The 15,987-nt window shown below is 40.7% G+C and overlaps 1 protein-coding gene across 1 annotated transcript in view; it reads right to left on the bottom strand.

The window, feature by feature from the left end:
- Positions 1–14,759, bottom strand: part of Ctu2 (Cytosolic thiouridylase subunit 2) — a 28,972-nt gene extending 14,213 nt beyond the window's left edge. The window contains exons 1-3 of the mRNA XM_080284067.1: positions 14,677–14,759; positions 5,387–5,461; positions 963–1,162 (exon numbers count right to left, since the gene is read on the bottom strand). Coding sequence (XP_080140193.1) covers positions 963–1,162; positions 5,387–5,461; positions 14,677–14,744 — 343 coding nt within the window. The 5' untranslated portion in view covers positions 14,745–14,759. The remainder of the gene's footprint in view (positions 1–962; positions 1,163–5,386; positions 5,462–14,676) is intronic.
- Between the last annotated feature and the right edge of the window lie 1,228 nt (positions 14,760–15,987).

Here is a 15,987-nt window from a genome sequence, read left to right as displayed (position 1 = left end):
ACCCTACCTATGACTTAAAAAGATTAATCTAAGTCTAAAAAGAGTTTATCATCAGCCTAAACACAAAAATTAAATCTACAATATAATCAAAATCAGTAAAAGAAAACCATAAGATAACCAGTGACTAGCCATCGATAGGCAGGGAAGGGTGTTAATTTTTTATACATCACAAAGGAGGATATCGCATAAAAGGGGATTGTAAACCAGGGTAAAGCTGTACAGTCCTATACTATGGCCGTAGGTGGGGGCACTCACTATCCACTCACTCAATGTAGTGCTGCTCTCAGGTGACTGCCCTTTCCTCTCATCCTTGCTTCATTCATTTTTTGTTTTCCTTCCTCTTCCTTCCGTCTATGGGTGACTCTACGCTAAGTGACAAGCCAAATGGTTTCCTGTGCACAGGAAACCACTTACGGCACTACATTTAGTGGTAACCACATAACCAAACAATGGCACCTGGTGGTTTAGTGGGTAATTAAGGTGCTCCAATTGGATTGAGCCTGTGCAGGTTTATATCCAAAGGGTGATTGGGGTTTATTGCTAATGTGATGCCACTCGGGGATGAATGAGGCTGTTCACTCTCATCTTAAATGTCAGAACCAACTTGCCTATCTCTGGGCTCCTACACTCCTCATGGAACAACACAGGATTAGATGATGATGATGATGATGATGAAAACAGCAAGTATATTTAATCAACAAACACACCTAGTATCATGCTAAGGTTGGATAACACTTTTATGAAACAACAAGTCCTCATTATGTCTCCCTTTTGGACAGCTATTTTTCTCAATAATTCAACAGCATGTTACATAAAAAACTGCCTATTCAAGTTCCTCTGCTACTTACATCACTGATTTACCAGTCTCATCCACTTTACAATAGCTATCCCTTGTATGAAAAAAGTTGTGATAGAATACATCTCACACTTACAACAAAGACTGCTTGTGCATCAATACCTACCATCAATATAAAGATATGCTGGTTCAAAACGAAGCTTCTTGTGCGAATTTTCATTAAGACCACTGCGAATGAGATGGAGGAGGGCAGTAGAAGAAGCCCCTCCTGAAACAGCCACCAACACTCGGTCACCAGGCTTGATCTGCTTAGACTTCCCAATTGTGGAGCGGAACTTGTGTTCAAAGTAGGAAAGGAAACACACCCTGCGGTCAAGAAGAAACAGATAAATGTCACACTCACTTTTTGTATCCAGCCACCTTCTTCTTGGCTTACCATGCCTCCTTCCACTTTCAAACTCATTCATACAAACACTTTTCACCACCATGTCTATATTGTCTCTCCATATGTCTATACTGTTATCAACAGACTTCCTAACTTTACATCTTTAGCATATTACACTATTTTCTATCTTCCTCAGTCTACTCCACACACATTCCAGGACAGCCCTAATTCCACTGCTCTTACAGATGACTGTCTGCATTTATGTTGTAACAAAGTCTAATATCTACATATGATATGAACACTAACACATCGTCATGTACAGGTAATTTTCATGCAGCCTCCATACTCAGACCTCTGTTTATCATCACTGTCTTCATAGCATCAACCCCTTTTTTTCCCTAAATCACTCTGCACCTCTAGTTCCTTTACATATTCACATTATAATACAAGCCATCCCTTATGACATTCATCCATCAAAGGTATCCTTAAACTGAACTGATTAAGTTCATTTGGCCAGGCTTGATCTGTACACCATGCAGTGATTCCCAGTTACAAGCTCAGATTAAGGTTGGGTGGAATCATGGATGACATACCATACATGTAGAATAGGTCCACATAACAAAGCACACATAATGGGACACCACACAGCACGTGTCACACCAAGACACAGACATAACATAAATGATGTTCTGTAAGGAACCTATGGGACGACCCTGCAGAAGCAGCTGCTTACCTGCGCTCAGCAGACCTGCTCTGCCAGACAGACTGGGGTTTAGCAACAGCAGCACTACATACTGGTATTTATATTCAGCATTTGCAACAAAAAGATGCATTCATCAGCATGGGGCACATCCTCTCTCTCTCTTTCTCTCTCTAAAGAATGGTTGATGAAGAAGACCTATGTACCTAAGAGGAAAATATAGAAGTTGAAAAACCAAGCAGTAAGGTATGCCATCTATAGTGACATGAGTGGAGTGGTGGCTGAACAGGAAGCTGTTGACAGAAGTGTTAATGGACCATACAGAACTCTCAAGAACAATCTCCTGAGAGTTACTGGCTCAGTGTGTTGATGGACAAGGGGAGCCCCAAGACATAAACATGGTGGTTAGAGGAGGGTGTAGATGAAGCAGTTAAGGAGAAAAGAAGCCTTTTCCAGGAATGGAAAAGAGGTGGTAATTTAAGGAGAAAAGAAGGCTTTTCTGGGAATGGAAAAGGGATGGTAACAAAGAGATGTACCTGACTGCCAAGCATAGGGCTAGAAAAGAGGTATAGCTACAGGGCAAAATCTGAGTCTCAGAGACTTTTACTGGATAAACTAAACAGCGCTGAATGGAAGAATATGATAATTATGGTGGCAAATCAAATGAAGAGGGAAAACAGGGATATCACAGGTGAGCAGTTTGTAAAGCACGATGAAGGAAAGGTAGCGGTGAACAGTTAGGATATTAAAGACACCTGGAGAAAGCATTATAACCGGTTACTGTATGAGGAGTTTGACTGGAAAAGGGAAGGTTTGGAGTCTGCGGATCCAGTGTTAGGCCCTTGCCTTCTGACTGACACTGCTACTGTGAGCAGGGCAATAGGGAGAATGCAGCTGGGGAAGGCAGCAGGTGTGTCTGGGATGACTGCTGAAATGCTGAAGGCCTCAGGTGACAGAGTGGGGTTAATTAACGATTTGATAAATACACTGAGGTGGTTTGGACATGTGGAGAGAATGGAGAATGAAAGACTGACTAAGAGGGTGTATGTAGGTGAGGTGGAGGGAGGGAGAGGGAGGGGTAGACCGAGGATGAGGTGAAGGGATGGAGTTGAGAGGTATATGAGGGAGGGGGGGGTGAGTTGGGGGGAGGGGAGTCAAATGGTGGGTGACAGAGTGACTTGGAGGTGTTTTGTCTGCGGCCACCCTTTGCAGGATTAGGGTGTCGGGCTATAGATAGATAGATAGATAGATAAACAAGATGATGAGATGAGATGATTATATACAGTATTAGCATGTTGTCCCAGATGACTAGCCGAAGAGTTTGATTGCAAATGTGTACACTGGGAAGGGTGACGTCCTGGAAAGAGGAAATTATAGAGGCATAAAACTTTTCGACCAGATAATGAGGGCAATGGAGAAAGAGTTCTAGAAGTTATGATTTGAGAAAGAGTGAATATTGATGAGATGCAGTTTGAGTTTATGCCAGGCAAAGGGATCACCGAGACCATAATTATTCACTATTCGACAGCTTAAGGAAAAATAGATAAGAAAGAAAAGGGATCTGTACTTTGTTTTTGCTAATTTTGGGAAGGCCTTAGACAAAGTCCCTTGGGAGGTCGTGAAGTGGGCAATGAGAAAGCCTGGGATCATGAAGTGGCTGGATAGAATGGTTAAGGCTATGTATGTGGGTGCTTGCACCCGGGTGAGAATGAATGGAGGTTTGAGTGATGGGTTTTTGATGAATGTTGGCACATAACAGGGGTCAATCTTGGGCCCCTTATTGTTTATCACTGTGCCTGAAGCTCTCTTACATGACTTCAGAACTGCATTCCCATGGAAGACGTCAACTGATGGCTTGGCGTTGATCTCAGAGAATGAGAAGGAGGTGGAGAAAAGATTTAGGAGGTGGAGAGTTGGAATGGGGTACCAGGGTTTGAGAGTAAATGCAGAAAAAACAAAATCAATGACAACTCAAGTGTAGGCATGTTCAGTTCGCTACAAGGGTGTCAGAGATAACTACATCCTGTGCAGTGTTTGTGATAAGTGGGTGTACAAGAGATGTAGTGGAATAAAGGTAGGCTATGAAATAATGCTGATTTCAAGTGTGTAGTGTGTTGAAGAGAGCAAGCAGAGATTGAGGCAGGATAGGATTAATCTTGGAGAGTCTCTTGAATGCGTGGTGGAGTTTTGTTACTTGGGGAACATGTTCTGCACTGGAGGTGGGAGAGAACCTAACTCTGTCTAAGGTATGGGTAGCTGGAAGGAGTTCAGGGAGCTGTTGCCTCTCCTGATGCTGAGAAGTCCCTCCCACCATGCTAATGGGTCCTTGTATGCAGCATAAGTTTGAAGTGTAATGCTGCATGGTAGTGAGACCTGGGCAGTAAAGGAAGTGGATATTCATTGGCTCAAATGTACAGAGATGATAATGATTTGATGAATGTGTAGTGGATCCTTGAATGTGAGGCCTGGGGGGTCAGGACTGCGAATGAAGAACTGAAAGGAAGGACGGGATTTGAATGTATTATTGTTATGATGAGGTGGGGTTGATTGAGATAGTTTGGGGATGTGGAGTGGATGGAAAATGATATCTGGGCTAAGAGGGTGGGAGGTGTGAATATTGAGGGTAGGGTTATAAGATGTAGACCAAAAAAGACCTGCGACAAGGTCATAGAGTGTGACCTCAGGGATATACAGCTGAACTGGGAGGCTGTCAGAGACTGAGCAGTGTGGAAAGCAGCCATTAAGTAGCCAAGGCCAATGCATACAAGCATGTTGGAGCCTTTATAAAAGAAAAGAAACAAAATGAGAGCAGACACAGAAAAGGAATGATAAAGATGAAGAAGAAGTATGCAGCACTACACCAACTATCACCGTGAACTGATTGTAACTTTCTCAAATACTGTACAGGGTTGCCACAATATAGTGCTATGAGGCAATGTTGTTCTTCATATTTACAATTATAAAAAAAAGAATAAATAAATCATCTTAGCACCCTTAAATGTGAAGAGGCCCAAGGTTTGGATACTACATTTAAGGACAGACAACCAACCTGCTTCCCTTAGTTCCATTCAGAGTGAAGAACCTACACTCATTCCTAGAGTTTGAATATGTGCAAGAAAGTCACTCTGTTCAGGGTGTTCTAACCAACAAACAAGTAGACAGCCTCAAGACCTCATGCAACTTCTATATGGTTATTGAGATTTAGTTGCTTATCAACATTAATTATATATAGGTGAAGCAATGTAATAATGCTAGGTTGCTAAGAAAAAAGCTAAGACATTCACTCCATCAGTCAACAAAGTGGATGTTTCATAATCTTGAAATGAGGAATAATAGAGAAATGGACTGATAATCATGATGATTTAGAAAAACATAAAGTAGCTTAGAATATAACAACAAAGAATAGTTCTGAATATAACAATATATCATGAAACAAAATTACATACTGTATATTCAATCACAGATTCAAAACATAAGTGATGTAAAAAAAAAAAATACAACTTGCCTGCAGTATGGATCTTTACCCCTCAAGACCACCTCTGCGAAAGATTCCTTACATTTACGACAGATCACATCTCCTCTGTGAAAGGAACTGTGTTCAGCATGGCATGTTAACATATTCCTGAAGTAACAGTAAATGCTCTGTACAAATGTGTGCCCTAATTTATGAAACCCTTCATGGGTTTAAAGCCATGGGTCATTACTGGCCATCATCACCTCACTGGTTAAGTGGCAATGCACATATGAAAACATAACCTCACACACCATGAACCCTTAAATAATTAGCCATCTCTCAGTGGATAACGTCTTACGGCTGATTTTCCTCTTTTATCTTCAGCAGCAAATAGCATGATGCTAATTGCAAACACTACCAAACAAGTTAAGAGAGAAGGGATCACCTCAGTCTGCCACTGGTCAAACAATATTGTGTTAAAAGCTTAGATATAAAACTCTTCATATATGTAAAGTGTTTGTAAACACAAAAAACTCCTTTACCACCACTCAGCCAGCTCCTCTTCCATTCCCTCTCCTGCTCTTGTTATCACTGTGTTTTCATGCTTACTTAGACATGAACCAGGTGGACTGCAGGTTCAGGGCACCCATTTCCTCCAGTCCACTATCCCCCTCTTGGGGAATAAGGAGGAAGCTGAGTGGCAATTGTATAACCTGGCAGCTCCACCACCTGGGTATACTGGTCCCACCATGTAAAGGGTTCCCTTACAGCATTTTCTCCTCCTGTACACCTGTACTAAACAAATACAGAACTACCCTGCTCTATCCCCTTTTCTCTTGCATCCAACCCTTCGCACTGCTCCATAATTTCCATACCTCTAGACAATCCAGTTCCCTCCTTGGAGATCCATACCTGCTCTTTTCCAATGCCAGTCATTTAGGCCCCACAAAATCCTTCCACTTAATCACTCATCCACAACCAAACCCACATCCACAGAGGGCATGGGGTAAGCTGTAGTGTTCAAGGCAGAGAGAAAACAAGGATGTAATATACAAGACAGAGGAAAGACAAGGACATACGAGGTCTGTTCAGAAAGTATCTGACCTGAGGCTTTAAAAAAAAATAAATAGCTAACCTGTTGAACTAGGACACTAATTCCCTTTAGAGTAGGCCCCTTCTGACTTAACACACGTAGCCCAGCATTCTTTCCACTGTCTGAAACAAATTTCAAAGTCAGTTTTCTGTATCTCCTGCAGGTGCTTCGTCACATTCAACACGATCTCTTCTCTCGTCCCAAATCGGGGACCAGAGTTTTGCTTCAGCGCAGTTTTGAGCTTGGGCCATAACCAAAAGTTGCATGGAGATATATCTGGTGAGCAGGGAGCCTGCCCGACCTGCAGGATGTTGTGCTTGGCCAAAAATTCCTGAATCAGTTGAGAAGAATGGGCAGGAGCGTTGTCATGGTGCAGCTTCCAACACGCTGCTTTCCAAAGGTCTGGTCTTTTCCTCCGAACTGCGGCACGAAGATGACAAATAACACTGAGGTACATTCAGGTCCTGCTATTCACGGGGGTTATATACCAGAACACCCCGCAAATGATGAATAAAGTACAGTACTGTACTGCGAATAGCCCAAACCTACCAGAGTTCACTGATTTCAGTGTTTTAGCTATTCCTGTTACCTACAAACCCACCATAATACCTGTACATGCATTTCATGGTAAATTAATACTTCCTAAAATGACAGTACAGGATGATACACAAGCCTTTCTGGGTACACTGTACTGTACTCACCATGTGATGATGATGGTAACAGTTTGCCGTCTGCTGAAGTGCACATAGCTACCTATAAGGGGTAACTGTAATGGACAGTACTTCTCACAGAAAAGATGCAAAAAAATCACTTATGAACCACTAGGAACAGCTGATGCTGTGGGGAAAGCAGGAAATATCTAGAAATAATTTCCCAGAAAATCCGCAAAAATAGCAAACCAGTGAATAGCCGGGGTTGACTGTAGTAATGTTTGTTGACAGTTGGACCTTCTGGTGCATATTCGTGATGCAAAACACCACAGTAATTGGAAAAAACTGTCAACATGCGCTTCACCTTGCTGCGGACCTGTCGTGCTTTTTTTGGCCGAGGCAATCTTGCATGCTTCCACTGAGACAACTGTGGTTTGGTTTCTGGGTCATACCCATACACCTAAGTTTCATCTCCAGTGATAACAGTCTTCAGAAAGTCTGGATCATGATTTGCACACTCTGTCTTGAGCAACGTTCATCAGCAGAGCTTGTGGTTCACATGAAAGGAGCTCTAGAACGAACTTGGCGGAAATTCTTCGCATGCCCAAATCAATTATAAAAATTGTGTGCTAATATACTGCTGATTCCAATTTTATTAGCAATTTCTCTGACGGTCAACTGACAATTTCCCATGACCAAATAGCAGACTCTCTTTACATTTTTAGCACTCCTGCTTGTTGATGGCCTCCCTGGACATGGATCACTCTTGACTGTCATTCATCTATTTTTTAAGCAATTGTGCCACTCCTTTATTAGCATTATCCCCATGGCTTCGTTCCCAGAAACTTGCTGGATCTTCCTGATAGTTTCAACCTGGGTATCACCTAGTTTTTGGCAAAATCAGCAATGTTGTTTGATTTTCAGTCATTGCAATGAGCACATGAACATGATGAACGTAAAGTGCACGACCATGAACACAGGCTGAATGACAGCTACTGAGTCACTCATGGTGGCTGACATTAATGACAAATGTGCACGGAGGTCCCACACTGTGCAACAGAAAACCCCGTTCCTATCCTCCAACTGGTTGGTGAGAAAAAAAATGAGGTTGGATACTTTCTGAACAGACCTCACAGTGTACAAGGCAGAGGAAAGACAAGGGTGTCATGATACATGGCAACATTATGTTATGACAACTTTTCACATGAATAAAAAAACAGTACAGTACAGCAGCTCATGACAACTGATCCACTCCCCAACAACTGAATGGCTAAACAGCCAGTTCACTGGACAGTGTTCTATACTTAACCCTTAAATATAGGCTGGGTCCTTACTGCAGGTGTACTATAGGCCAATGTATAAATTTGCACAACCAAAGAACACTTAAAAGACAATCATTAACTTCTATTATTTCTATATGATGGGTCATTACCACAGGCTTACTCTGGGCCTATGTGTAAATTTTCCACAACCAAAGAACACTCTTGAAATAAACATAATTAATTTCTAACAATTCTATAGGTATATTGCTTATCCATGCTCTGTCATTAAATGGTCATGAATGCTTTAATTATGGTACTGTATAACACTGGATTTTTTCTGAATGCTACAGTTAAATACAGTAAACTCTCAATTATCAGTTGTCGCTATAACTGGCCCAACGCAAAATCCGGTGCTGTTGGCTTGGCTCTATTAAAGCAATATCTAGCAAAATTATGCAACATTCGGTATCAAAACGGGAAATAACCAGCAATTCTATGAAATATCCGGAAGCATGGTGTATCAGCCGGCTTGCATGCAGCAGCCAACAAGCGCCAAGGAAAACCCTGCAACATGACAGCATTCAGAATTTGTTGCAGGAGCGACCCACCCAGCGCGCCAAGCCTACCGTCACTCTCTCATTCTCTAGTGGATCTCGTTCAGTGAACACATATCTATGCCCTCTTGTCTTGTGAACATGTGGTGACAAAACCCTAGTGCTGAAGACTTACTCTATGGCCACACATGCCTCACTTCTCATTGCTGCAAAGCTTGTGGCGTCTCAGTGCTTCATGTCCTGATGCTCTGTTGTCATTCTGAAATTACTCTAACCATAATTATTGCCACTAGACCACACTGGATTAAGTGCACTGTATTGTACTGCATGGTGTACAACTCTACCCTACATTGATGCCAGGGTTAGGTGAGAAAATAGTACACTACATACAACACTGTATTACTGTACAGTACTGTATCAATACTGTATTGTATTTTATGATTAACTTTCATCTTTTACTCATGGGAAAGCTTTTAGGATAGAGGGTCAAGAAAAGCAAGATGAATAAATCCATTGATAAAAATGTATGCTTTTCATCGCTGGAAAATGTGTGGTACCTATAAGGTTTCCTACCTAACAAACCGACTCTAACTACCAACAAGCCTGCAATATCTTACAGTAACTTGGCAAGTCCATTCTGTTATATATTACTCATAAAAACATGGAAAAATAAACAAAAGAAATAAATCTTGAGCATTTAATGGTGAACTGATGATTTGGAAAGCAGTGTTGTGCAGCAAAATTATCAAGACTCCCTTCTTCACTTTTATGTATACAGCCACAGCGCACCAATTTACTCCTCACCTGACTGGCATCACTCCATCCCTCACTTGCCACTCAGCTGGTTTGCAGATAATACAGTAAATATGTACTAACTGCAAGTGCAGTAATTTCATCCAACAACGCAAACCTTCATTTTTGTCATGTAGATTTTACCTTCTCTGCCAGTGCAAATGCATTCTAAGATGATGTATACTTTCATCTTCCTTGCACTGGCAGAGAAGATAAAATATTGCTGATAAAAATGAAGGTTTGCTTTGTTGCATAAAATTACTGTGCCTGTAATTTGTATGTATTTACTGTATTACAGTACAGTAACTGCAAAACAGCTGAGTGAGTGGATGAGGGGTGGAGTGACAGCAGTGAAGTGAGGAATAAATTGGTGGGCTGTGGCCGGATACACAAATGTGAGCAATTCGTGATAATTTTACTGTACAACACTACTTTCCTAATCATCATTTCACAAATAATGCTCAAGATTTATTTATTTAGTTTATTTTTCCATTGGGAGTATGTCGTCCTGTCTCGGCTACCTCCCCTTCCTTGGGGGAAGCAGCGTAGGTATATAGATACAGTGGAATTTTGAATTTCGATGGTTTAGAATTTGACAATTCGAATTTCGATGCATTTTGGAGTGGTCCACCTACCTCACTTTTCGATGCAAAATCGCATTTTTCGATTCTCTCAGGGCCGGATTCCAACCAAAACTAGCAAAGATAATATAACTGATGCGAACCAAAATGCTAGAAGTGAAGGAAAACTGTAAGAAAAACTATAAGCATGACCTAATATGTGACATGTGTCAAGAAGAAAATGAAAGTTTTCATTCATTCATTGCCAGACGCCATGTATCCCAAACGGGGTGGCCAAGGGCTTAGAGTTAATTGTTTTACAGGGAGGGGCACTAATCCTCCACCAACCCCACACAAGTCAACATCATTTATTCATATGCGAAGCATACGATGATATGGTTCCGAGACAATTCACCGTCAGATAATTCCCCGCCAAAACATGGACGATTCCCCTTCAGGACAATTCGCACCCTGGATGATTCCCCGTCATTCTATAAATACAGTACTGTATACTTATTATTAATTAATCGGTACTTTAATAACCACATTTCAGGGGGATCCATCAGTGTGATATAACAAGAGAAATTAAAGGAAAAGAATCAATAATAGAAATAATAAAACAAAATGAATTACAGGTGGTAGCAAATACAGTAGGCAGAATACTGAAACAAAGAGAAGTAATTATGAATATAAGGAGCAACACAGAAATGAACAATAGAGACTGAGGGAAAAAAAAAAAAAAAAAAAGTCATCTTGTTTAACCCCTACACCGCGGGCTTGTTTACCAATGACTTGCGTGTGCCGCGGGGTTATTTGGGCTCGACAGACTCTCAAAAAATATTTGCCAAAAATCAGTTATTAGTCCTAGAATAATAAAATTAAATATGCTTATGGCACATACCTTCAGCTTTCTCCTGGAATGATTGTTGAGCCTTCGTCGGTTACCATAAGACTTGTGGAGACCTCTGAAGTAGGGTAACGAAGTCTCCACTTTACACTTCCCGACAACCCGTAATATGATTACCACAGCCAGATACAAACACTATAAACACTATTCTACAATTTTCAAGTAGTTTGGGATCCATACTCAAAAAAAAAAACACTGTGAAAGCAATGGAAATTACGAGCGCGTCTGACCGTCGCACTGGCACTAGTTCGCTCATGGTAGTCTGTCATTTATTATTCATAAAACCCCTCACACTTTATATTTCTATTACTATACAGTATAACACTTATATATATCTACAGTCTTTATATTTACGTTCTCTATTTTCTTTACGTTATTTACATTTCTATTTTATTTACACTGTGTTGTGCACTGTCACTTGAAATAACTTATAAAACTATTTTCCATTGTTCACGTATATTTACATTCATTACTTTCACTTGCTGTTTACACATTATTTACACATTATTTACAATTCCACTTGCACTGTTTTACTCAATAGAAAGATTGTAGTCACTCTTTTATCAATTGTCAGCCCTTTACCTCTTTCCACACGAGGTTTAGTAGGGGGTAAAGGTCACAGGGCCATTTGCATGGGGGTGAAAAAAGGCCTTGAAGTCAGCAAGAAGAAACATACGTACTCTCGCTTCGGAAGGTGAGAGTAAACTGATAACGGAGCGAGGGCCAGCTGGAGGCCTGCTAGGGGTTATTCAGAGTTACCAATATTACTTCTTGAAACAGCTAAGTCTAGCACTGATATGATTGGCAGGAAATCTAGACAATACATTATAAATTTGGTAGTTCCAGGTGAATGTAAATATCACTTAGGCTTCTCCCTTCCCTCCTTACATGTATATTTATTACGAAAACAGATTAGAGGCCTACTTAGGAGATATATATTCAGAGCTACCAATGTTATATCTTGAAACAGCTTTGTCTAGCACTGATATGATTGGCAGGAAATCTAGACAATACATTATAAATTAGGTAGTTCCAGGTGAATGTAAATATCACTTAGGCTTCTCCCTTCCCTCCTTACATGTATATTTATTACGAAAATAGATTATACGGCATATTTCAAGGGGAAAAAAACAGCGAAAATTAGCGAACGAGTGCACGTGAGGTGTTGTCAGGTGATAATTAGCCAATTCCAGGTGTATGGCACTCTCACTTACCTTATTTCTTTCTTGTATATATTATTTGGTATAAGAATAGGACATAGGGCTTATTTCAATGGATGAAATCAGTGAAAAATTCCAGGGAAGATTTACTTAGCGTAGCACGGCCGGGCAGGCGAGAGGATAGGGTAATGGAGGGGGGTAGGGAGGGGAGTCAAGAACGGGGAGAAATGGCTAAATTGTCAACAATGGATGGGAGTACAGATGAGATTAGGAGTGCTGACTAGTGTTGGACATTGGCAGTACTGATAGATGATACAAGCCCCCACTTGGAAGCCCCGGTGAATTCAAAATAACACAGAATCACAAAAGCGACGCCCCGCGGTATGATCCCTTGCTCCCAAGCGTCACGAAAGTGACGCCCCGCGGTTAAGGGGTTAAAGACAAGAGCTCCCGGATGAGGAGTAGGCGCCAACAACAAGCCGTGTGCAAGGCGATGTTCTACTGTCAGTGGCCATCTTGCAACAGTCCTGCCAGCCCTCTACAGCCAACCAAGCGCCAAACTTTCAGTCTGTACCTTCCACATGTGGACGTGCAATCGTGCATTTCGCTGCAATTTAGTTGTATGAATTTTCTTTGTATTTTCATCGCAACTTACTTGTTTCAAGATGGCAAGCAAGAGTGGTTCTTCGCATAGCAGTGGTAATGGACAAGAGCAGCCTGGCACCTCTAAATCTTTGCAGCCAAAGAAGAAATGGCAACACATGAAAGGGTGGAAATACACCAAGTATATACTTGCTGACAAGGTAAAAATCTGTATTCTATACTACAGTATGGCAATACAATGCAGAACTACAGTTACTTAACCACAATTATAGTTCATAAAATTTACAGTGGGTGTGGGCAAAAAAATTATGATTTTACGTAGTTAGGTCCGGACCCAAACTAATTTTTCCCATGAGAAATTCAGTTAAAATTTCGATGATTTGAGTTTCGCGGTGATTTTTGGGTACCCATGCCCATCGAAATTTGAAATTCCACTGTAGATAGATTTTTCCATGCAATTCATATATATTTACTGTATTATCTGCAAAGCAGCTGAGTGACGACAGCGAATATAATGGTATACCATTTATACCAATATAGCCAGTTTCCGGTGGCATACTTGGCCGTGGATTTTTTTTTTAGCCCCAGGAGCAATTACTCGTCACAGATAACTGCTTTTCGAACCGTCTTCAGGTTTAATGTGGATTTTTGTTGTTTATGCACTGTTTTCTTGATGTTTAGCATTAATATGGATAATCCTATGTGTGTTTTGATGTCTCAGTATGGCAGAATGACTGGAAAACAGTGCCAAAATTAGGAGGGGTACTGTATATACAGTAATGTATAGGCAGGGTGTTTCTGTTTGTTTTTTTTTTTCATGGTTTTCTTGGTGTTTAGCATTACTTTGGATATTCCTGTGTGTGTTTTGATGTCTCAGTATATCAGATTGACCTGAAAACAGTGCCAACATCAGGAGGGGTACTGTACATACAGTAGTGTATAGGTAAAGTGTTTTTTGGTTTTCATCTTTTTTTCAATGGTTTTCTTGGTGTTGAAAATTATTTTGGATAATCCTATGAATGTTTTGATGTCAAAATATGGCAGAATGACCAGAAAACATTGCCAAAATAAGGGGAGGGGGGTTCCGTACTGTACATACAATAGTGTATAGGTAGGGTGTATTTTGGTTTTCAGTGGTTTTTCTTCATGGTTTTCTTGGTGTTTAGCATGACTTTGGATATTCTCATGTGTGTTCTGATGTCTAAATATGGCAGAACAAATGTAAAACACTGCCAAAATAAGGAGGGGTACTGTACATATAGTAGTATATAGGTAGGGTGTTTTTTGGTTTTCAGTGGTGTTTCTGCATGGTTTTCTTGGTGTTTAGCATTACTTTGGATATTCATGTGAGTTCTGATGTCTAAATATGCCTGAATGACTGGAAAACACTGCCTAAATAAGCATAGGTACTCTACAAATAGGTTAGGTAGAGGTTGGAGGTTGGGTATAGGTAGGGTCTGGGTATAGTAGGGGAATAGTGTTCATTATCCTGTTGATGCCACTATCCGGACATGCGTTTGGCTCTATTATGTCCGGATAAATGAGAGATTACTGTATGTTGTATTTTATGCTTAGTTTTCACCTTAACTCATGGAAAAGTTTTTAGGATAAAGGGTTGAGACAGACAGTACCACAATATCCAGTTCGATAGCAGATGTTGAGCTGATGAGAGGGGTTATATGCAACATCTGGCTTTTCACTTTATTCACCGTAGGGCTTAACAGTAATATTATAAACTTCAAAACCCTGAATCAACATACCTACTAATTTCCAAGCATTCAGTAGCCTTGGTCATTTCTGTTAGCTCATCTGGATCAACAGAACACATGGTCTTGGTTGTCTAAATTACCCCCTCTGCTGCTGAAAAGAATCTTTATATGAGAACTCTCAAGACTATTAGGGTAATACAGGAAACAGCAAAAAGGTATACATGAATACAGTTTCACTGAAAACTGATGGTTTTATCATGGAATACAACAATGAAGAAAAACACTGGGTATACGAAATTCTTGATATGAGATCACATGGAAACAACACTCATAAATCTGACTACCTTTGAAGCCTTACTTAATGCAAGAAATAGATTTTAGAGTAGTATAAACATGTAAGTTAATACAAGAACTAGTTACTGTCAGGACTCCATATTATAAATACAATTCATTACAGAAAACATGATAGATAGATAGATAGACACAGCACCAGGCAAGCCTGGGAACAGGATATGAGCTTGCAACTCTAAGTGAAGGAATGTTGACAATACACCGGAAGCAGCAAGTCAGGGGATGAGATAGGTAGTGTGTTAGCGAGATAGGCACACGAACAACGCATCATAACCATACACACACACACACACATACTCACACACAGGCTTCTAGAAACTTCACATCAGTTTATTCCACGTGACACAACCCCTGCTGAAATGAGAATGTAGGATTTTCAGGTCAGAAGGAGACAGACCATAGAAATGGAAGGAGTTGGGAGGAGAAGGCTGGCAACATGGGAGAGAGAGAGAGAGAGAGAGAGAGAGAGAGAGACAGACAGACAGACAGACAGACAGACAGAGACAGAGACAGAGACAAGGAGGTTGCTCGTATACTTCACTTGTGTGTGAGAGACTGTTAATATTTCCAAGACAAATAAAAGTAGTCCCATACTCATCTTTACCTCTCCTGTCATTGCATGACAATGGGAATTAAGATTATCTATTTACAAAACTACTCACGTATAACAACCGCTCATCCACGAGTCTAATACAGTAATCACTATAATATCCGGACGCCCAATATCCGGACTACCCCAATATCCAGACATTATGATTCGGACCTTTTTTATCCCAAATTGCCCAAAAGACGCAAAAAATCGGAAAAAAATCGAATTTTGTTTCCGAACCTTATTGGTGTGAATAGGGTCTTAAACAGGTGCTATGCATGTCCAGTTGAGAGTTCTGTACAGTTGGTAAATCATGTCCAGTTGGAGTCCATAAGTACAAGTCCATAAGGCTTGTGCCCATTATACAGACATCATCTCTGAAACCTCATGTCCGGTTAGAGTCCATAAGTACAAGTCCGTAA

The sequence above is a fragment of the Coenobita brevimanus genome, chromosome 100 (assembly GCF_032717465.1).
Source record: "Coenobita brevimanus isolate Jiangsu-jjx chromosome 100, ASM3271746v2, whole genome shotgun sequence".
Lineage (NCBI taxonomy): Eukaryota > Metazoa > Arthropoda > Malacostraca > Decapoda > Coenobitidae > Coenobita > Coenobita brevimanus.
The sequence above is the reverse complement of the archived record's forward strand: the minus strand, read 5'-3'. Positions and strand labels throughout refer to the sequence as shown.